The sequence below is a fragment of the Schistocerca serialis genome, chromosome 6 (genome assembly GCF_023864345.2).
Source record: "Schistocerca serialis cubense isolate TAMUIC-IGC-003099 chromosome 6, iqSchSeri2.2, whole genome shotgun sequence".
In the NCBI taxonomy this organism is placed as follows: domain Eukaryota; kingdom Metazoa; phylum Arthropoda; class Insecta; order Orthoptera; family Acrididae; genus Schistocerca; species Schistocerca serialis.
This window is the reverse complement of record NC_064643.1, coordinates 659,447,340-659,471,686: the sequence shown is the minus strand read 5'-3', so window position 1 is coordinate 659,471,686 and position 24,347 is coordinate 659,447,340. Positions and strand designations below refer to the sequence as shown.

Here is a 24,347-nt window from a genome sequence, read left to right as displayed (position 1 = left end):
CAGAACAACCAACTCTGGCCGTAATAACGGCCTTGATACGCCTGGGCATTGAGTCAAACAGAGCTTGGATGGCGTATACAGATACAGCTGCCCAAGCAGCTTCGACGCGACACCGCAGTTTATCAGGAGTAGTGACTGGCGTATTGTGACGAGCCAGTCGCTCGGCCACTATTGACCAGATGTTTTCAATTGGTGAGAGATCTGGAGAATGTGCTGGCCAGGGCAGCAGTCGAACAGTTTCTGTATCCACAAAGACCCGTACTGGACCTGCAACAGCGTTCGTGCATTATCCTGCTGAAATGTAGGGCATCGCAGGTATCGAATGAAGGGTAGAGCCACGGGTCGTAACACATCTGAAATGTAACGTCCACTGTTCAAAGTGCCGTCGATGCGAACAAGAGGTGACCAAGACGTGTAACCAATGGCACGCCATAGCATCACAGCCGGGTGATACGCCAGTATGGCGATGACGAATAGACGCTTCCATAGTGCGTTCACCGCGATGTCGCCAAACACGGATGCTACCATCATGATGCTGTAGACAGAACGTTGATTCATCCGAAAAAATTACGTTTTGCCATTCGTGCACCCAGGTTCGTCGTTGAGTGCACCATCGTAGGCACTCCTGTATGTGATGCAGCGTCAAGGGTAACCGCAGCCACGGTCTCCTAGCTGATAATCCATGCTGCTGCAAACGTCGTCGAACTGTTCGTGCTGATGGTTTTTGTCTTGCAATCGTCCCCATCTGTTGACTCAGGGATCGAGACGTGGTTGCACGAGCCGTTATAGCCATGCGGATAAGATGCCTGTCATCTCGAGTGCTAGTGATACGACGCCGTTGGGATCCAGCACGGCGTTCCGTATTACCCTCCTGAACCCACCGATTCCATATTCTGCTAACAGTCATTGGATCTCGACCAACGCGTACAGCAATGTCGCGATACGATATACCGCAATCGCGATAGGCTACAATCCGACATTTATGAAAGTCGGAAACGTGATGGCACGCATTTCCCTCCTTACACGAAGCATCACAACAACTTTTCACCAGGCAACGCCGGTCAACTGCTGTTTGTGTATGAGAAATCGGTTGGAAACTTTCCTCATGTCAGCACGTTGTAGGTGTCGCCACCGGCGCCAACCTTGTGTGAATGCTCTGAAAAGCTAATCATTTGCATATCACAGCATCTTCTTCATGTCAGTTAAATTTCGTGTCTGTAGCACGTCATCTTCATGGTGTAGCAATTATAATGGCCAGCAATGTAAATGAGATTATACCGTCTTATTTTAGACAAAGAAAGTCAATACAAATTTTTTGTACTATTCTGAAACTAGGGAGCGGATGCATATTAGGAAGGTAAAAAAGAAGCCTGAAAGACATCCTAAAAAGGTGTATCTTGACGGAGGCTACCAGGGGAGGAATAGATGCGACAATGGATCACTGAGATATCAGAGTCAACTGGCTACCTAGAACACGGTTCTTCTAGTGAAAATGAATTTGTTTTGAACTTGCAGGTGTTATAAAACTAAATCTCACACAGTACACACTGAGATGAAGATCGGTACATCTACATCTACATTTATACTCCGCAAGCCACCCAACGGTGTGTGGCGGAGGGCACTTTACATGCCACTGTCATTACCTCGCTTTCCTGTTTCAGTTGCGTATGGTTCGCGGGAAGAACGGCTGCCGGAAAGCCTCCGTGCGCGCTCGAATCTCTCTAATTTTACATTCGTGATCTCCACGGCAGGTATAAGTAGGGGGAAGCATCCAGAAACGCACCCTCTCGAAATCTGGACAGCAAGCTACACCGCGATGCAGAGCTCCTCTCCTGCAGGGTCTGCCACTTGAGTTTGCTAAACATCTCCGTAACCCTATCACGCTTACCAAATAACCCTGTGACGAAACGCGCCGCTCTTCTTTGGATCTTCTCTACCTCCTCCGTCAACCCGACCTGGTACGGATCCCACACTGATGATCAATACTCAAGTATAAGTCGAACGAGTGTTTTGTAAGCCTCCTCCTTTGTCGATGGACTACATTTCCTAGGGACTCCCCCAATGAATCTCATCCTGGTACCCGCATTACCAACAATTAATTTTATATGATCATTCCACTTCAAATCGTTCCGCACGCACACTCCCAGATATTATACAGAAGTAACTGCTCCAAGTGTTGGTTCCACTATCATATAATCATACAATAAAGGATCCTTCTTCCTATGTATTCGCAATACATTACATTTGTCTATGTTATGGGTCAGTTGCCACTCCCTGCACCAAGTGCCTATCCTGCTGCAGATCTTCCTGCCTTTCGGTGCAATTTTCTAATGCTGTAACTTCTGTGTATACTACAGCATCATCAGCGAAAAGCCACATGGAACTTCAACACTATCTACTAGGTGATTTATATATATTGTGAAAAGCAATGGTCCCATAACACTCCCCTGTGGCACGCCAGAGGTTACTTTAACGTCTGTAGACGTCTCTCCATTGAGAACAACATGCTGTGTTCTGTATGCTAAAAACTCTTCAATCCAGCCACAAAGCTGGTCTGATATTCCGTAGGCTCTTACTTTGTTTATCAGGCGACAGTGCGGAACTGTATCGAACGCCTTCATGAAGTCAAGGAAAATGGCATATATCTGGGAGTCTGTATCTAATATTATCTGGGTCTCATGAACAAATAAAGCGAGTTGGGTCTCACTCGATCGCTGTTTCTGGAATCTACGTTGAAACACGTATGTAACGTAGCAGCAATGGTGAGGCATGATAAAATCTTTGACCAGAGAGCCTTTTATCGTAGTTAGTCTGCGCTTGACCGCGCGAGTGTTGCGAGCAGTACTCTGTTAGTAGTCGTTGCGAGCAGCAGTCTGTCGGTAGCAGTAGCTCAGTTCAGTTGCGTCCGGTAGTCGGTCGGTAGTAGTCGTGCAGTACAGTTGCGAGCAGTCTGTCAGTGGGCTGTCTGTGAGCAGTGCAGTATGTCGGTAGTAGCAGTCCAGTGCAGTTGTGTTTGAAGAGTCGGCGGGTGAATCTGTGTTCTGTCGTTTTTAAACACTTTAAACTTTCTCACCGACAGAAAGTGTTTGTAATCGAAATTATCGTCTCTGTTTGATGGAACAGGTTCAGGATTGTAAGATAATCTATTGAACTGTGGTTGTTCGGAATCTAACTCCCGTACTCTCTGTAGATTACCCAAATTACACGCGCTGCGTGAGTCTGACAAATGTTCATAAAGTGGCGTCTGTTGTGGTATGTTATTAACTGATATGTTTTTCATCTCTGTTACTTCTTGTTGTAAACTCGACAATTTTCTACGCAACGTGTTATTAGACGAATCGATCTCATTAATTGTCTGCTGTAAATTTTGTAATTCAGGTGTTTGGTTAAATGAAATCGGTGCAGTATCGTCTGATTTATTATCATTATTACTTTCAATTTCATCAATACGACTGGCTAATTCATCATATTTTTCAGTCAGTATTTTTGCCTGATCATCGGTTTTAGAATCGGACGCATTAATCTGTTTTTGCAACTTACGTGTAGTTTCGCTCAGTTTTTTAACATCAGCTTTAATGACATCGCAATCCTGTGTTAGTTCTAATTGTTCGAATCTGTCTGTCACTGTTTGAATATTTACTGTGTGTGTATCTGTTTTTGATTTAAGATCAGAAATTTCATCACGTAATTCCGCGTTGGCTCTGAGCACTATGGGACTTAACAGCTATGGTCATCAGTCCCCTAGAACTTAGAACTACTTAAACCTAACTAACCTAAGGACATCACACAACACCCAGCCATCACGAGGCAGAGAAAATCCCCGACCCCGCCGGGAATCGAACCCGGGAACCCGGGCGTGGGAAGCGAGAACGCTACCGCACGACCACGAGATGAATTCCGCGTTCAACTGTTCTATGGTATTAATTTTGTCGGACACTGTAGTAATATTATTGTCTTCATACGTCTTCGCTTTCGCGAACATTTTACGTTTGTCTTCTTGTCTTTGTGCAGTGATTGTTTCCATGACTTGACGTTTGACTTTATTTTGATCCTGAATAAATTTGCGGAAACGCGTATCACTGTTTTGTATGTGGAGATTAAAGCGATCGTCGATCTGAGTGTTCTGTTGGTCGAATTTCGCGTCGATCTTTTCATCCATTGTGCGCGAAAGTTCTGCTGTCATTGCTTTAAACTCGTCGCGTAATTGTGTAGCTTTTTCAGAGCATTGTTTAGCGACTCCGCTAATTTCGTCTCTGAGTGATTCTGTTGCAGCTGTTTGCCATTCCCTTAATTCCTGAGCAACAGACTTAATTTCTTCGCTACTTTTTTTTGAATTAGCCTCAATTTCCACGCGCAACTGTTCCTTAGTGTCGTGGCACTGCGCGGCAACGGCTCTAATTTGTTCACTAAGCTGTCTGGAATTGTCGTCTAATTTTTCATTTAAGTGTTGTTTGAGTTTTTCGTTATCTTGTTTGACCTGTTAACTAAGTTTTTCTTGTTTTTCGTTATGTTGTTTGACCTGTTCACTAAGTTGTTTGTTACCCTCACTAAGGTTGTCTTGTTTTTCAATAATTTGGTTAACTCGTTGCAGCAATAGTGCCATAATTTGATCCGAACCAAAATTAGCATTTCTATTCTTAGTGCTGTTTAACGGTGTACCTGCAATTGTCGCGCTTTGTGTGACCATTTGGTCATTCTGCAATTTACAAAAAGGATTATCAGTCGGATGTACACTGTCAGACACTATTTCGGAATTAAATAAATCCGTCGTACTTTGTGTAACCTTTTCATTTTCATTAGTCAAATTTGTGTGTTCATCACGTAAATTTAGTAAACCGGTTGTGTTAGGCTGGGCAGCGCTCATTACAATAGAGCGTCCCGCGTCATCGATTGTCGTCAAATCAACAGAGGACATAACCGAGTTCGTTTGTTCATCATTAAGACAAAAGTCATCATTAGTGGTTGGAACGCATTGATTGTCAGTGAACGCAGGATTGTCATCATTACATTGCGTGTCACAAGTCCTATCGGTAAAGTTGTTTGAGTCGGTAATTTCATTCATAATACCTCGCGATACACTATTCACAGTCTTTCGCGGCATTTTTACAATAGTCAGAATTATTCACAAAAGAAATAAGCACAAATACAAAAAGGCAACAAACAAATACAACAGAGCAACGAATTGCCGTTGACATGTAGAAAGAAAGTCACAATTTTAGTAAAAGCGTTGCGCCAAATCCTAATTATATCTAAGCAAATAAGAGCAGATATCTGACTGTTTTTCAAAAGATTCTCAACGAAATACGATCCTGGACTAGGTGTCGCCAAGTGTAACCTCCCCACAGAAAAATTTTGAAGTTATTATTTTAATTGCTAATGGACATTGTGCTAAGTGTAACCTCCCAGAGAAATTTTGAAACACAATAATTAAATGTTAACTAGAATACAACCTAATGTAACCTCCCAGCAAATAAATTTAATGACAATGATAATGAGAATCGCAATCTGACTCAAGGTGTAAGCTGTCACGAAAATAATGAAAAACAATTCAATGCCAATGAAACTTCAGTGACAATGAAAATCCAATTAAACCGAAATATCGGTCTTTGGCCGTGTGCAAAAAAATCAGAATTAATTTCTTACCTCAGTATAACTGCATGTCAAACTTCTGCTCTTATTGTTGGCCACGGCTTGGAGGAAATGCATTGCAAATAATATTTTATTTTTTTTTGAAATTTGACTGAAACTTTTCTTTAAAGGAAATGGAAGGAGATCGTTAGTTCAATTAAGTGCTTCTTTTGTAAAAAATTGCTTTGAAATCAAAATTATTATTGGGGCGATTATTGCACAAATTAGTTACAGTTAATTTACATTATTAGCTGAGCGCATTTAAAAGTAATATACCTCGTCCTGTATCTTGACCAGAATGCCGTGTCGACGCCCGCCGACTCTTCACACACAACTGCACTGGACTGCTACTACCGACATACTGCACTGCTCACAGACTGCCCACTGACAGACTGCTCGCAACTGTACTGCACGACTACTACCGACCGACTACTGGACGCAACTGAACTGAGCTACTGCTACCGACAGAGTGCACTGCACGACGACTACTAGAGTACTGCTCGTAACACTCGCGCGGTCAAGCGCAGACCTACCACGATAAAAGGCTCTCTGGTCAAAGATTTTATCATGCCTCACCATCGCTGCTACGTTACATACGTGTTTCAACGTTGATTCCTGCAGAGCAGATTCTGGGTTTCCAGAAACGACATGATGCGCGAGCAAAAAACATGTTCTAAAATTCTACAACAAATCGACGTCAGAGATATAGGTCTATAGTTTTGCGCATCTGCTCAATGACCCTTGTCAAGTCGGTACATAGAATTCTACTTTCGAATTCACTGAACACTTCACGCATAGCCCTCCATACGCTAACTTTGATATCGTTTAGCTTCTGTTTGTCTGAGAGGTTTTGGCTGCGTTTAAACTTGCACTGAAGCTGTCATTGCTTTCGCAGTAGTTTCCTAACTTTGTTGTTGAACCAAGGTGGGTTTTTCCCGTCCCTCACAGTTTTACTCGGCACGTGCCTGTCTAAAACGCATTTTACGATTGTCTTGACCTTTTTCCATAAACACTCAACATTGTCAGTCTCGGAACAGAAATTTTCGTTTTGATCTGTTAGGTAGTCTGAAATCTGCCTTCTATTACTATTGCTAAACAGATAAACCTTCCTCCCTCTTTTTTATATTCCTGTTTACTTCCATATTCAGGGATGCTGCAACGGCCTTATGATCACTGATTCCCCGTTCTGCGCTTAGAGTCGAAAAGCTCGGGTCTGCTGTTTGTTATCAGTAGGTCCAAGATGTTATCTCCACGAGTCGGTTCTCTGTTTTATTGCGCGAGGTAATTTTCGGATAGTGCACTAAGTATAATGTCACTCGATGCTTTGTCCCTACCTCACGTCCTAAACATCTGAGTGTCGCAGTATATATCTGGTAAATTGAAATCTCCACCTAACACTATAACGTGCTGAGCCGCTACTTCGTTTTGACCTGCAGGAAACACTCTTTATGTGACAGTAAAAGCCACCTCTTTGGCTAGGGCCATGTTGTGCTAAACGAGCCTTTGATATGCACCGAGTACCCGCACTCGATATGCAAATCGTCCCACTAGGATGCAAATGCATGGTAATGTCGTAAACGCAAGGAAACAGAAGAAAAGGATGATGCTGACATATGAACTATAGCGGGGAATCTTACAAGAATATGATAGTAAATATGAGAGCCGTATTGGAGACAGATGCCTACTGGAATGAAATAGGTGTTCACACACTTTATAACTTATTGAGAACTGAGTTTAATGGAGATTATCGCCGGACGTACACAAGTAAACATATTAGCTTTCTTAAAGGAAACGTGTGTAAGGCCAAAGTTAATGGAAATAAGTACGATAATCTGTTAGGGTGAGCAGTGTAGGTCATAAAGGAAAGGAAATTTCTCAGGTAACTCAGCTGCACACAGAGTGTAATCAGGTTTAATCGCAGGGTCGCTCTGATCGTGATAATTGCCACAGTTTTGTAAAAAAAAAAAAAAATGAAATGAGTGTACGACATCGTTTGCCGGGAGGCTCCAGGTGGGGACGTTCGACCGCCAAGTGCAAGTCTTATTTCAGTCGATGCCACATTGGGCGACTTGCGCGCTGGTGATGAAGATGAATTGATGATGAGGACAACACAACACCCAGTCCCCGAACGGAGAAAATCTCCAAACCGGACGGGAATAGAGAAAATCTCCAACCCGGCCGGGAATAGATCCCGGGCCCGCTTGCACTGGAAGCGAGCACGTTACCACCCAGCTAAGCAGGCGGACACAATCTGGTGATAGTAGTGGATAAGAATGCGAGGAAGCCCAACAGCAAAACCACAGCCAAAACGAGTGACCGATTAATATCAAGTGATATCAGAGCTTGCATAATCCCTGAAGATTGTCGCTCGCTCACCACATTGCTATGTAAACTGTAAAGTTAAAGAGTGCAGAGGTGAAATGCAATGGCAGGGAATGATCCTCTGCCAAGTTTGCGTCCCTTCAGCCACTGTGTACAAAAAAGTCTCACTCTATTCGCTCTAAAAACTTGTTCTCTATACCTGTACCCTCCAAAATTAATCAAAATTGGTGGTATATCAAACTAAACGAACGTCTCAGACGCTGGCTACGTAAATTCTCGTGTAAAAATTGGTGCGATCATTATGCCAAGCAGTCGGATCATTTTCGGGAATCTGCGATTGCCAACGAATGGTAAGCCACCTTTCCCATAGTTTGCAAATGCCGATCAGTCGCCACTCCCTTCCTTTCCCTTCACTACTCAATGTGGACTTTGTTATTAACAGTGCCCACACGTGAGACGTCGGCAAGATGAAAAGTTCGTCGAAATGGCAGAGTTTCCTCTCTGACGCTACGGAGCGATCTTATCTTTCCAAGGTGCATTGAGTCAGTCGTACACATTCGCCACCTGCCGACTAGTCGCCCCTGCCTAATAAGCGGGTGGTCAATATCAGATTTGAGATTCTCTATTGAAAATATAGTGGGGTCGCCAAGGTGCGGGGGATGGCTGGCATACCATACATCTCTAAAATACAACGCTAGACGCTCCTCTTAATGTGAAGCACTACAGATCCGCACTGCTCGGCGGGAGCGGGGAGCGACTGGCACTGAGACAGGAAGTGCCGCTGGACCCCTGCAGCCAGGCTTAGCAGCCGTTATCAGCGCCGTTGCGCAACCGGAAATTAATTCTTCTGCAACATGGGTCTAGTAATACTAGGACCCGTGTTGTGTTGCAGCGGCCAGAAACTAAGTCCGAATTCAAGGTCAAGTGCAGTAAAACGCGTAATACACAATACCCAGCCACCGTCCCCTCTCCTAAACTCAGTAGATCACCCAAACAGTACGTATACTGTTTAAATAAGTTATTTTTAAGCAATTATTCGTTATCAGCGCCGTAATCTCCGTAAGAATAACACAGACCGGAAGTGAATTCTTGTGCAACACGGATCAAGTAAATATACGGGACGCGCAACAATCGTACAACAATGACGTAAGCAAGCGCAACAATCTCCATAAGAATGACACATACCGGAAGTGAGTTCTTCTGCAGCACGGATCAAGTAAATATACGGGACGCGCAACAATCGTACAACAATGGCGTAAGCGAGCGCAACAATCGTACAACAATGGATCTTCTGTGGGTTGCAGGGGTCACGACCCCTGGGGAGGTGGGTGGGTTATTTCGATGGCTGTGTGCGTTTTCCGTATGCTACTGTGTAAGGCGGGTGACCTTGAGTGGGACTTAGCCGCTGAGCGAGGCAGTATAACAGAGAAACATCAAACTCACATGGAGGGCTATGGCGGAACGATCCCTGGCCCTCACCTGCACATACCTTTGAGACTTAAGCCCTACGTTACGTATACATTACTTTCTCGAAAACAAAAACTGCCTATCTTATTACTGTTTCTACACATTTAAGCAGTAAGTTGGAGCGCGGGCTTTAGTAGTTCAGGTGGCGGTGAATGTTAGATTGTGTTCTACTTGATAACTTTTTATAGTATTTTAGCTGTAGTGTCTGTCATTCTACGCCGAATGTTTCAGAATAGCTCAGCGTCGTTCGTTACAATTTCTCTAAAATGTTGCTCTTAATTGTGTTACTATCCAAGGGAATTACTAACATTTTTGTTAAATAAGAATCTGTTGATTATGTCAATATTTAAACATGATTATCAAATGTAATAAACCTTTTTCCTATTTTGTATTTCAATTCAATATAATAGTTTTTTTCTGTTTTTCATACTATGCATCCTACAAAGGCCTGCTAGCTGTTATTCTCGACTGACTTCATTATTTTCTTGAAAATATGCGGCTGGCCGCTGTGGCCGAGCGTTTCTAGGCGCTTCAGTCTGGAACCGCGTGATCGCTACGGTCGCAGGTTCGAATCCTGCCTCGAGCATGTATGTGTGTGAAGTCCTTAGGTCACTTATGTTTAAGTAGTTCTAATTTCTAGGAGACTAACGACCTCAGATGTTAAGTCCCACAGTGCTCAGAGCTATTTTTTGAAAATTTGCGGAAATACGAGACGCAAGGACATAAACTTGTATACAGGATACTTTATTAGACCACCATGCCAATTGTCAACGTAAATAACGAAACTCACACCTCATAATTCTTGTTCTTATGCAAATACACAAATTAGCCAGAATATTTAGACTACCTGCTTAATAGCAATATGGTCCATCTTCGAAATTCCACACATCAGTGATTCTCCCTCCCAGAGATTCTACAAGTCCTTGCCTTAATACGTTTTCGCCAGCGTACAAGTACAGTTCACATAGATTATGGTCTGGTGATTTGTGAGCTCAGAGAAGGGATCCGACAGTGTGATAGATCAACTCTATACGGTTGACATCAGGTGACAGACGAATTATGTCGCCAACAAAAAAAATGTGTGTGAATTCCTAAGGGCCAAAACTGCTACTTAAATTAACTTAAACTAACCTATGCTAAGAACAACACACACACACCCATGCCCGAGGGAGGAGTCGTACCTCCGGCGGGGGAGGGGGGGGGGGCGTGTCGCCAACACATCGTGCATTCACTGTCACGTTCGTTAGATCACTGCTCCGCCATTTTAGCTCTGAAACACAAAGAGTTATCCTACTGGAAGATTCCACCGGCGTCAAGGAATAAGTGAAACACGAAGGGAGCGCAGTTGGTGTACAATAATATTTTACGTTGTCCACAAGTCTCATGCGGGCCTGGCTATTGCCACAGGTTATGGTGGTGCCTTATATATTGGTATTTATATATTATGAAAATTTGGAGTTAATGTTATTGGAGCTAATTCATAAGTGGAATACTATTTTCGTAAGTAAGCTGTGGTGTATCTCGCAGCCGGTTTGCCCAACACGGTGTTTTTATATTAAAGGACACCACCATCCAGCAGACTCCGCTAGTGTTTCGGAAATGTCAGGCTCAAATAGGGGTCCGAAGTGAATGCTGTTATTGTTTCGAAGGAAGTACAGCTTATGATCAGGAATCTACATTTTACATTTAATTTTACTTGTAAAATTTGGCGATTACTGATATATTTATAACGACTTTGGGCCGTTACCATTTAGATCAATGGCGCTGCCCTCTGCGCCAAAGTTCTCCTATAAAATTTTGCGTAAAGAATTTAAACTTACCACTGGTACAGATAAACATTAGCAAAACTTTTAAGTAATATTTGGTTACATGTAGGCAACATATTATATGAGACGTTTTCGTGACTCATAATAAAATGGCTTCTTACACTACGAAGAAACAAAAAGGAAGAACAAGCGATATGTTTGCACAAAAAACAGATTGCAATTACGTTTGCAGATCATAATGATTGATTACTGAGTCTTTGTTATTTTTCTGAGTATCGACGTCAGTTTTGATATTTTTGCGACGTTACTCAATATCATTTTTATCATGTTATGTGGCATACCGCCACAAGGTCTCACGGACGCCCAGGTACATGTGCTACGTAGATTTCTATTGCCATTACCGGGTTGCGTCGATAATGTGTTTCGAGCAATCGTTCGTCTCTATTACGGTGTATCCAGACACGAAGGTCCACTAACTGTAAGGAGGAAAGTGATTCACCCACCCGGGAAACACGATTCTATTCACCTTCCCTTCAATCTCGATGATGCCGCATCTAATGAAATCCCGTTGGCTTAACATTGAAACATGTAAATTTTGTCCACTGTGGAGACCCTTGTTCAGCAGTGTGCGTTGAAGCGTGTGCTGCGAAACGTTTGTGCCGGCACCACCAGTATACTCTGTCTTCAGATATGCCACTGATCGCCTCCTTTAAAGAGAGGGCATTTCTTCTATCACCATCTTCCTTGCTGCGGCGTGGACTTCGAACAACTTGTTTTACTCTCGAGCCATCTTGCACAGCATGCGAACAGCCGACCACCTCTGCCGTTTCTAAAATGCTCATTTCCAATGTGCTGCGCCATAAAAGTCTGCCCCTTGTCTTAATCGCGGACGCCATACGTTTCCCCAATCTGCTACTCATAATGTCGCCATGATGTGTCCTCACCCGCCTCTGTTCCGTTATATACTGCCCTTATCGCATCATGTGCCCGTAACATTACTTTGCCACATTCATTTTCGCAGCGGGCGCTAGCCATGACGTTTTGGCATAACAGTATCCTTGTTTGAATTTCAGTCTACTTTAATTATAATTATCTGGTCTTCGTTCTCTAGTAGTGGATGTACTTTGTTCTGTTGTAAGTTTCACTTAAACGTAAATTCTGACCTGTGTATGTTCTTACTACAGCTGGTTTGTTATTATTCAGCAGTGTGGTGACGCAACGTCTACTTGAAAATTACTCGTTTCTGATTAAAAGAAATTCATTTTCATATCTGTCCTCGTTACAAAGCGATTGACTACTCTTGTGAGTAGGAAAGTGAGTAAGGCACACATCAGCTCTTACTGATACATTGGTCGCCGTTCTCGTTTTGACATAGAAAGATGTATCCTAAGTATACCATTTTTTGTGGTTCTACAAAGCATAATCGTAGGACAAATTTAAAATGTGAAGCAAAATGGACTGGTCGGAAAACGACTCAGTTTTGAACTGCACACCATTGTATCAGATTAATTTCACAATTTTACTGTGATATTACCTTGTATATAGCGACTGCGTTAGAAAGCATGACGCAGGTGTTCAGCGACAGGGTGAGCATGTCGTCGCCGCCGATTCCTATGGCGATGAGCTCAGAGACGAGCAGCGACCCCATACAGATGAATACTATGGCTTTATAAAAGTGATGGACTAGCAGCCACGGCCCAGAGATCGATCGTGATACGAGGGCCCACGCGTGCATCAGGGTGACCAGGAAGTCCATCGCCACATTCCTGTTGTCTTCTTGTTCACTCTTCATGATGCCTCACCTATGCTGCAAGTGCACAAGTTTGGGGTGATCTTCCAGCAAATGGAACTGGAGCAATACCATACCATGCATTTTATTTTCACATTCAAAACAGAGTCTACGAAAGTTCCATAATGCATAATGTTAATAAAAAACAAAACAAGTATCAAAATAACTTCGAAATAATTGACATTTGTAGAGGATGATAAAGGTGGGTTGGATTGTTAGCTGGAAGTACCCTACTTTGAAAAAGCTTACTTCTCTCTTATTTTATTCTCTCATACCCTATCACCTCTCCTCCTCTTCTCGCCCCATTCTCTCTCCCCTCCCCCTCCATTCTGCCTCACAGCTCTTCCCATCACCTTCCTCTCTGGCTATCCCTCCAGCTCTACAACAGCCCTTACCCTCACCATTCCCACTACACCACCATTTCTTGCTCCCTGCCCCTCCTCCTCCCCATGTATTCTCCATTCCCCCTCTCATTACCTTCTCCATCCAGCTGGCTCATTTAGGCCCCCTGACCCTTACTCCCAGGCTCCTGCACAACACACCCCTTGCACCCACTCCCATGTCTACTCCCACTGCTCCCTCCCAAGCCCTCTCCCTACTGCTTCCCACAAGCTCCCCTCTCTCTCCTCTCCTCTCCTCTCCCTGCTCTTCTCCTCATTCCCTTCCCCTCCTCTTGAATCCCCTCATCTCCTTTCATCTCCCCATCCTTCATCTCCTCTCATCTCCTGTTCTCCTTCTATTGCATAGAAGGAATGTTGTGTCTCAAATGTGTCTGACCACTATTAACGACTTTGAACTTCACATATGGTGCTTAGAGTCATGTTTAAATTGTTGATGACGAGGAGAGACCACCTATTTCTCTCTGACAACATCAAATTCCCGAGCATCACGTCCCTGTTTGATTAACTTACCACAATCAAAACTGTCATATCCTCCTACCCCATGAGACACTGTGGAGAGATGTACTAACGCTGGATGCTGTGGTGATACGTTTAGGAATCAGAAAGTGAGGATTAGTGCCTCTCCTCTCCTCATGAGCTACAAACTGGGAGGCAGAAATCTTTCAACACCAAGACACTCTGTAAGTTCGTGTCTGCATCCAATAGCTGCGTTAGGCACTTCATTTAGGAAAGGAGTTTGACTTCTGGCCGTTCGACACTGATTACAGCTACTGTAAATAGATTACTCGGGAGCAGATAACAAATAATTGGTTTCTGCTTTCTGCATTTCTCTGGAAATCCTCACGATCTATTAAATTTCATGTTATTACATAGACGAACTGGTGTTGCCGAATACTACCGAATTAGACTAAGTGTTCTACGTTCTGGAAACCTGTATATGTAGTGTGCCACAGACTTCAACAGAATTATCGTTCAATGTAACTCTTAAGTCTATAGTATCTTGGTCGATATAACCCTTTATTTACTTACCTAGCCATCAAGAATCAGCTAGCAGAGCCTAAGAAAGGAAAATCCTGTTATCACATGAAAGAACACAAAAGAAATACCAGATAATTTACAGTCACTCCAACTGAAACCATACGTTTCTTTGTGTACCATAAACATTTATTCATGAACCAGGTGAAACAAAATAAGTTAGACATGTAACATAGATATTCCCACTTCAATTGTGGAGCTTATCGAGGTGGGGTGGCTTATGTACCTTTACAACACAGAGGGCGATACCATAGGCGCAACCACAATGGACGGATACCTGTGGTTTCTGAATACGGGCAGCAGTCTTATCAGTATCTGTGGGGCTTATGGTCTGTATGATGGACTATCTTGCCCTTGTTTGGGTTGTCAGCAGTACAACATACCGATCTTCAAACATAGACTATTTACAGGAAGTATGTGAAGACATTACAAGTGATATTTACGCAAGCAAAATACGATGGGGTTTGAGATATAGTGTAGATGCGATTACAAATATACAATGATGTTTTCTTCATTTCAAACTTAAAAAGGAAATAAAGCATGTGACAGGTAAAGATAAAAAGATAAAATAGATATTCAAAAACTAACAGAATGGCGATGTTCATTAGAAAGAAGATCTGCCCTTTCACTAAAAAGCTGAAGGAGCTGCGCTGGGTAAAGACGGCGTGGGGTGATTGAACGTTAGGTTAGTCGGGGGTCTGAACTTTTAACGCTTTTGGAATGAGAGACGATACTGACAAAGAGGGAAATGAAGGATCAGTTTAAAGGGTAGACAGGTCGAGATATCAGGAGTGGAGAGGATAGAAGGGAGAGCCTGATGTGGAGTGCAAATAGGTGGAGAAAGATATGGCTGGTAGGACAGATAAATAATGGATTGAAATTAATTGGATGCAAGAGGAAGTCGATTAAATTTCTGATGTGATAGGTTATGCAGTGTGTGTATGTGTAGGGACGGTGGGATGTGTTAATAAAGGCGTGGCACTATATAAGTTTTTGTGATGATAGGTGAAACAATGACATCACACATATCAGGTTTGTGGATAATGCGGGAGATAGAAAGAGGCTTGGTGTGGGAGAGACAGGAATTTGAGGAGATGATGGAGGATCCTTGTGGGGGGGGGGGGGGGGAGTGGGGGCAATAGACAGATTGGGAAAGCGAGATGAAATGCATGGTTTGGAGGAACTTATAAAACTTAGGTTGGGCGGATATATATGCAACATTTGCATACGAGATGATGGGTAATATCAAGGTAATGTAGCGATGTGGATGGTGAAGGGATGTAGTCCCCAAGTTTACCCAGTTGGGATATAAGGAGACGTTCTACTGGTGTCACAACTTGGGAGAAATGTTTCATTAAGAATGATGGCATGGAAATTGTGCTGGGACATGGTACGTATTGAAAGACGTCTGTTGGTTGGTAAGGAACAGACATTGTGGTACTGTAATTTGTAGTGCTATCTCTCCATTATAAGGCATAAGCATTGTTTGTGTGGGTGAAGGCTCCTGAGGGTTTATTGGTTTAGACCAGGATGTTGACGGAGATCAAAGTTGAAACAGGCATGAAGGGATACCTGTTTGAATGGGTATGGATGTTAAGCTGGATTGATGTTTTGGAGGGTGACTTTCCTGTATTTTATGATATCTTCAGAAGTGGGAAGTAACTGGAATGAGTATTTGGGGTGCGTGGCGTTAGCTGGTTTGTAGTTTGTGACTTGGCTTTGCGTTTCACAGAATAGTTTGGGTGGTAGTTTTCACAGATGTTGCACGTAAGATGGGAAGCAGAGCTAAGGCTTTGTTAAGGAAAATGGAATGTTCTGCAGTGTGAACAAGTGGTGGTTTTCCAGAAACTGCAATGACGTAATAATTTGAATGGAATCGTTTCTGGCAGCGGTAGAACTCAAGATGGGATTTGGAAGGACTGATCTTAAGTCAGTGGCATACAAGGATTCCCTTTGTAAGGAGAAAATCCATAGTGGAGACACATCCAAGGAAAAAACCGAATGAGGCAAATGTGGCAAAGGTCGATATTGATCTGAGGGGCTTTCTGAACTTCTGTATCTAGGTGGTTTCCCATTTCAGATGCCCTTCCTCATCTGTGATGTTAAGGTCGATCTTGGCAATCACTGCAGTCACGATGGGAGGGCAGTGGAGAGGCTGAGATTGTTTGGCCCAGGGTGTGGTGGTGGGAGGTGCTAAGAAAGCTCAGAGACACTAGGAATTTTAGAGAATTAGCCAGTGTAAAACTGGAGTTCAGCAACTTCAGTAATATGGAATCTTCTTTTGGGGTAATTTGTTGGTCATGGAGGTATGGAAGGTATTTCTTTATCCTGAGAGCAGGAATCTGGACTTGAGAAACGTTAGATCTCACCTAGAGAGAATGAAGATAAGGATGGCAGGGGAAAATGTCGGAAGGCGAGGTCTGGTGTCCATGTGCTGAATGTCATCTGGCATAGTTTGCAATGTTTTATATGTGGGAGAGATGATGTCAGCGTTTTGTTGTTTTCTTAATAGTTGTTTTCTTAATGGCTGTTGGAGGGAAAGCTGGTTTTTGGATGAGGGTGAGGCGATATGGCATTGTGTGTCACATCTTTCACTTTGATGTAAACACCATGTGGATGTCTATGCCATGGAGTGAAGTCTGGCATTTGGAGACTGTTCCGATGGTTGTCCGAAAAGGAAATCATTGGGCTGAAGGAAAAGGTCTATGATGGGGCTGCAGAGTTTGGTGATGGATTCTGGAGGGAGAGTTGGCACATCCTGCCCATATGCATGATAAGTACAGTGACTTCTCACTGCTTCTGTAGCACCTAGTCTCGTGAAATGGTTCTGAAACAAAGCTGCTGACAATGGCGGAAAATAGGCTGCGATATATTCTGCATTACAGAAATCTCCAGTAGTGCCTCAGTGTGGGGATGAAACGTGTTAGAATTACCAGCAGCATCTTCTTCAAGCAACATCAGTGTTTGAAGGAGTGCATTAATGTAAACACGAAACAGAGAGCTTCTGCGATATGTGACTTTCAAAAATATTTCGCCTATTTAATGAACGATTGAATTTTCAGAAAAAGACATGGAAGAGATTATAAAATGTAACTAAATTACTTTCCTTTTCTGGGGGTTGGGATGGGGTGTTAGTGAAAAAGCCAAATTTCACAAAGGCCACCATCTTCAATGAAGGACAGCTCTCTGTAGAGACAGCGAAGGTTTCAGAGCAGTTCAGGAAGCTTGTCGGTATTGGTATACATGTTCCAAACCTGTCCGGACTCAATAAGTATCGATTCAAGTAGAAGTTTGCAAAGGAAAACTTCACCGATCGCAAGTTAATTTGTACTTTTACAGAGACTTCCATCGGCTGGATGGAAGGTTGCAAACCATATGAAGTAATTAAGTACAATCACGATAAATTCTACACAACTCGATATGTGAATGATAATCCTTGTGGAATTGCACCACAAAAGAAGAATGTTATCAGACTGATGAAAGGTGAGGTCAATGTTTACAGATGGTGGAGTTTGCAGGGCTAGCTCGAATACGTATACATACCGCTGTTATGCAGGGGACACACAGAGGTTTGTTAGCCTCAAAGGCTCACTCAGTTGAGGAATACAAGCCGGATCTGCTCAAGGAGACTGGCGCTGCTTCACATGTTGTACGCCAGGCATTTTTGAACAAAAGATGAGTCTGCTCAACTATACTGGCGCCGCTTCACATACTGCGCGCCAAGCAGTTTTCCGATCGCAAATCCGTGAGGTACGTACTGCACTGTAGCTAAAAGCAGGGCTAACACGTAATGATGGGGAATGGTCCATCGGAGGGGGTTGGGGAGACACTGGATCCTTCCCATACACTCACTAGTAATTAAATGATTGTCTGGCTGGTTATTTTATTTGAAAATGTCGAATATGTTAGTAGAATATTTGGATGAAGTACCTGTCATAATTATGTATGTGTGAATATGCTTGCCTCACTGTACAATATGTGTATATATATATGTGTGCGTATGTATGGTTTCTGTTCACCTGTTGCTGTTAGCCATTATTTTTATTTCCCACCTATAGAAAGAAAATGACGAAAATTTATAGAGAATGACCAATGGTGAAGAAACTGCTAACAAAAATGTAACAATACTGTCAACTAACTGAACTCCACAAATATTGTTATTAGTTAATTTCTTACATCATTCTAATTATTCCCAAACTCTTTTATCATGGACCTATTGTTATTAAAACATGTTTATAACAAACTTGAACCTCTGTAAATAATCCACTGACCTCGAATGAAGAGGCCTATGCAACTGAGCTAGCTATAAAGACTGAGGAGTGGGTGTGGAGCTCGAATCTTGTTGGTCCCAGATCAGAGGTGAGGGTTTTCGTGCTATTTTAGTTTGTTCCAATTGGCTGAGGGATAGGAGGGGTTTCCCGCCGATTTTATATGGCACAAGACGACATAATCGGTATATAGTCATGTCATGACTTTGAATTTAACTAGTCTAAAGTGTGTAGGTATGACCTTGGATGAGCCACGTAGACATGTGATTATTTCCTGTTGGAGGGGACTGGGGTTGGGGTTGAATATAACTATCACAAGTATGTAACTGGAGACTGGAAGTCATTATCAGTGACCTTGAGATAAGATCGTTACCCTGTCCAGAACTCGCAGTACTTAACTACTTACATTGTCTATAAATACCTACTAAAACAACTGAAGCAAAATTTCCATAAGGAATAAATGCCGCTTTTTGAAGAAGATTCCTCCACTGAAATACATATTTTATGATGTCTTATCATTGTGTCACCTTACTGCAACAGCTTCGCACAATCTTTGTGATTGGGGTAATCATAGATTCAGCTCCTTCTCAGATCGTTGAGAGGTGAAGGTCAGGTAAGAGTCTGGTCGATGAGATGGTACTACTGTTACTATACGTGTGAATCTCCTCACATACATGAACAACAGTTGCCATAAACTTGAAAAAAGAGACAGCATTGGTCGTATATTTTTTACTATTGCAAAATCGATTTTCTGTCACTGAGTGACCATCTTCAGTGCTATATTGTATAACTTAAATTGGGATGCACTGTTGTCACTAAGCTTACGGCAATCACATGTGATTGCCGTAAGCTTAGTGACAACAGTGCATCCCAATTTAAGTTATACAATATAGCACTGAAGATGGTCACTCAGTGACAGAAAATCGATTTTGCAATAGTAAAAAATATACGACCAATGCTGTCTCTTTTTTCAAGTATACCTGTTACCTGGTCGTAGTGCACAAGACAACATGGAGTCGCCAATCAATAAGTTGCCATAAAGTTACTTGGGAATATATTAATATTTTACTAATAATGTGAGCACTACATTCATGCCAATTTTTTAATTATTTTTTTAGATTAAACCAATTATTGGATGAATACTTCTGTCACACACTGCTTACACTATGTGATCAAAAGTATCCGGACACCCCCAAAACATACCTTTTTTATATTAGGTGCATTGTGTTGCAACCCACTGCCAGGTACTCCATATCAGCGACCTCAGTAGTCATTCAACATGATGAGAGAGCAGAATGCGCTGCTCCGCGGAACTCACGGTCTTCGAACGTGGTCAGGTAGAATGGAAATGTCGTAAGGCTAGGGCCTCCTGTCGGGTAGACCAGTCGCATGGTGAAAGTCTTTTGAGTTGATGCCACTTCGGCGATTTGCGAGTCGATGGGGATCATAGGATGATGAGGAGAATAACACGACACCCAGTCCCTGAGCGGAGAAAATCTCTGACCCAGCCGGCAATCGAACCTGGGCCCTTTTCACGGCATTACGTCGCGTTGACCACTCAGCTATTGGGGCGGACAACGTGGGCAGGTGATTGGGTGTCACTTGGGCCATACGTCTGTACGTGAGATTTCCACACACCTAAAGATCCCTAGGTCCACTGTTTCCGATGTGGTAGTTAAGTGGAAACGTGACGGGACACGTACAGCACAAAAGCGTACACGCCGACCTCATGTGTGGACTGACAGAGACCGCCGACAGTTGAAGAGGGTCGTAATGTGTAATATGCAGACATCTATCCAGACCATCACATAGGAATTCCAAACAGCATCAGGACCCAGTGAAAGTACTACGACACTTAGGTGTGAGGTGAGAAAACTTGGATTTCATGGTCTAGCGACTGCTCATAAGCCACACATGAAGCTGGTAAATGCCAATAGACGCCTCGCTTGGTGTAAGGAACGTAAACACTGGACTATTGAACAGTGCAAAAACGTTGGGTGGAGTGACGATTCACGGTACACAGTGTGACGATCAGATGACAGGGTGTGGGTATGGCGAATGCCCGGTGTACGTCATCTGCCAGTGTGTGTGGTGCCAACAGTAAAATTCGGAGGCGGTGGTGTTATGGAGTGGTCGTGTTTTTCATGGAGGGAGCTCGCCCCCTTGTTTTCTTGCGTGGAACTATCACAACACAAGAAAACATTGATGTTTTAAGCCCCTTCTCGCTTCCCACTGTTGAAGAGCAAAGCGGAGATTGCGATTGCACCTTTCAACACTATCGAGCACCTGTTCATAATGCACGGTCTATGGCGGAGTGGTTACATGGCAATAACATCCATGTAACGGACTTGCCTGCACAGGGTCCTGACCAGTATGCTACAGAACACCTCTGGAATGTTTTGGAACGCTGACTTCGTGCCAGGCCTCACCGACCGACATCGATACCTCTTCTCAGTGCAGCACTCCGTGGAGAACTGGCTGCCATTCCGCAAGAAATCTTCGAGCACCTGACTGAACGTATGCCTGCGAGAGTGGAACTGTCATCATCGCTAAGGGTGGGCCAACACCACACTGAATTAAAGCATTACCAATGGAGGGCGCCACGAACTTGTAAGTCATTTTCTGCCACGTCCGGATGCTTTTGATCACATAGTATGTGTAATAGGTGGTTGACCTAATTGAATTTTCTAAGTAACCAAGAAATTTCAATATCCAGCTCTTTTGTATTACGTTCATATTCAAACCACTCTGTGTTTATCATAATACGCAAACATTGTAGTCATTGTCCTTCCCAGAATTCAAGAAACATTCGACTACATATTTTCGTTAGTATCTCAGATTTGCTGTGCGACAAACTTTTTATTTCAAACACAATAACATACTTACTTCCTTCTGTCAACCTGAATTTGTAGTCAGCGCTCTGTATCCAGGAGGAAGGGTATTTCTTTCAACGTCCCATCGTCATTACGGACGAAACTAAGGCCAAGACAACCGTAGATGTTGAGTTTTACATTATTCTTAGCCGTTCTGTCATTTGTTTGAATTGATTGAGGACCGAAACTGAACTTGGATGGCAGATTTAATGCTCACCACAGACGAAATCAGTGACTAGTCTGTTATGTCCATTTTTATGTCTTATGATATCTTGATTGCTCCTAATGAAATGTCTGACAACGCTTTAGATAAGAATTTACATTCCAATCAACTATTTACTCCATGATTCCAAAATGGTTTAGACACATAAATGGGTAGAAAGATGGCTGCTTCCTTACCTTGGAGGTTGCTAACGGAGCTTACGATACAGCGCTACTACGCTGCCAGTTCGATAACGGCAGCAAATTTACCCAAGGATCGGCGCCGAACATATCCGTGGTAATTACCGTCAGTGGAATACGGCACTGCGTTCTGTGTTAGATACAACATGTCAATTACAGCACGCGTAGCCTCACATCTCTCTGCGAATATTCAGAAGTAGTCTCCGTGCTGACATTCCGCAGAAACGTGTAATTACATCCTGTCTTCAGCGCTGCCAGCAGTACGTGATTATCGTGTAACGTCGGCAAGGAATGGCTCCTCAACTACTACACGCCCATCATAACTGAAGCAGCATTATTATCGCGTCCACGGCAGTGAAACGAAACCAGAATGCGATAGGCTATTGTTACCGACAAGCCATCGTACACCACAATTACGAATCTTTTCCCCGTTTTGTTAGACGATTAGCGTGAATACTAGAACTAACGACATACGGCGTTATTTTGTAATTAGATTTAACGAAATCGCATAACAGCTTTTCCGTTGCTGTATTAATGTGACAGCTGGTAGAGGAGATTCTTGTCCGTAGCAAAACCGAGTAAAACACTGCTTTGTAGAGGGCAATAAAGAGCCTCACTGTAGATTTCGGCTTCTTGCAAAAAAGACAAGGAAACATATCCTCTCAAAGTACTTTTATATATAGCATAATTTTATGGCAACGTTACATTCATTCTACGAGTGTTATCTTTAAAATAAAGAGCATGCGGTTCCGCGTATTCTAATGCCCGTGTGACCTAGATATTTTACCTTCGTAGAACTATGGCTGTTTCCTCACCTGCAAGCTTGGTAACGGAGTGTAGGACTCAGCGTTTCTATGTGACTTGTTCAATGATAACAGCAAATATATTTACAAAACCGTGCCGAACAACTACCGACATAATTACCATAACGGCCATCTCACTTCTACACTGAAGCGCCAAAGAAACTCGTAGAGGCATGCGTATTCAAATACAGAAATATGTAAACGTGCAGAATAAGGCACTGCCGTCGGTAAAGCAACAGTTATTAGACCCGTTACATCTGCTACAACGGCATGTTATCAAGATTTAAGTCAGTCTGAACTTGGTGTTACTGTCGGCGCACGAGCTATGGGACACAGAATCTCCGAGGTAGCGATGAAGTTGGGATTTTCCCGTACGACCATTTCACCGGTGTACCGCGGATATGGGAATCCGGTAAAACATAAAATCTCTGGCACCGCCGCGGCCGGAAAAAGATCCTGCAAGAACGGGACCAACGACGGCTGAAGAGAATCGTTCAATATAACAGAGGTGCATTCCTTCCGCAAATTGCTGCGGATTTCAATGTTGGGCCATCAACAAGTGTCAGCGTGAGAACCATTCAGAGAAACATCATCGATATGAGCTTTCGGAGCCGATGGCCCGCTCGTGTACCCTTGATGACTGCACGACACAAAGCTTTATGCCTCGCCTGTGCCCGTGAAGACCGACATTAGGCTCTTGATGACTGGAAACATGCCTGTTCGGATGACTCTCGTTTCAGATTGTATTTAGCGGATGGACGTGTACGGATACGGAGACAACCTCATGAATCCATGAACCCTGCATGACAGCAGGGGACTGTTCAAGCTGGTGGAGGCTCTGTAATGGAGTGGTGCCTGTGCAGTTGGAGTGATAGGTACGTCTAGATACGACTCTTACAGGTGACACGTACGTAAACATCCTGAATGATCACCTCTATCCATTCATACCCATTGTGCGTTCCGCAGGACATTGCGTCACCCCACACGTCCGGAATTGCTATAGAGTGGCTCCAAAAACACTCTTCCAAGTTTAACCGCTTACGCTGGCCACCAGACTTCCCAGACACGAACATTATTGAGCATGTCAGGGATGCCTTGCAACGTGCTGTTCAGAAGAGATCTCCACCGTCTCAGACTCTTACGGATTTGTGGACAGCCCTGCAGGATTCATGGTGTCAGTTCCCTTCAGCAGTACTCCAGACATTAGTCGAGTCCAGGCCACGTCGTGTTGTGGAACTTCTGCGTGCTCGCGGGTGCCCTACACGACAGTAGGCAGGTTTACCAATTTCTTTGGGTCTTTAGTATAATTCACATCAGAAACGGCAGCTGGAATGCCAATAAAGAATCACAAAGTAGAAGGCACAAGATAAAAAGACTAAAGATAAGAAATTAACTGTAATACGTTCAGTAACAATCTTCATGATCATTGCCCACATTCGTCTATCTCTTCACAAAATGTTTACTAATAAGCTATTTACCAGATTTGTCGACTGATATCGTACGTTGACATTAGAAATTTCGAGTGTAGACTCAAATCACGTGTGAGGCCCCAAAGAAATGCTTATACCTAGTATGTTTTGACGAACCACTGAC

General features: G+C 43.3%; 1 protein-coding gene across 1 annotated transcript in view; it reads right to left on the bottom strand.

Annotated features, from left to right (window-relative positions):
• LOC126485019 (uncharacterized) overlaps positions 1 to 12,975 on the bottom strand; it is a 98,004-nt gene extending 85,029 nt beyond the window's left edge. The window contains exon 1 of the mRNA XM_050108623.1: positions 12,718 to 12,975. Within this exon, the coding sequence (XP_049964580.1) occupies positions 12,718 to 12,975 (258 nt within the window). The remainder of the gene's footprint in view (positions 1 to 12,717) is intronic.
• Positions 12,976 to 24,347: the final 11,372 nt, after the last annotated feature.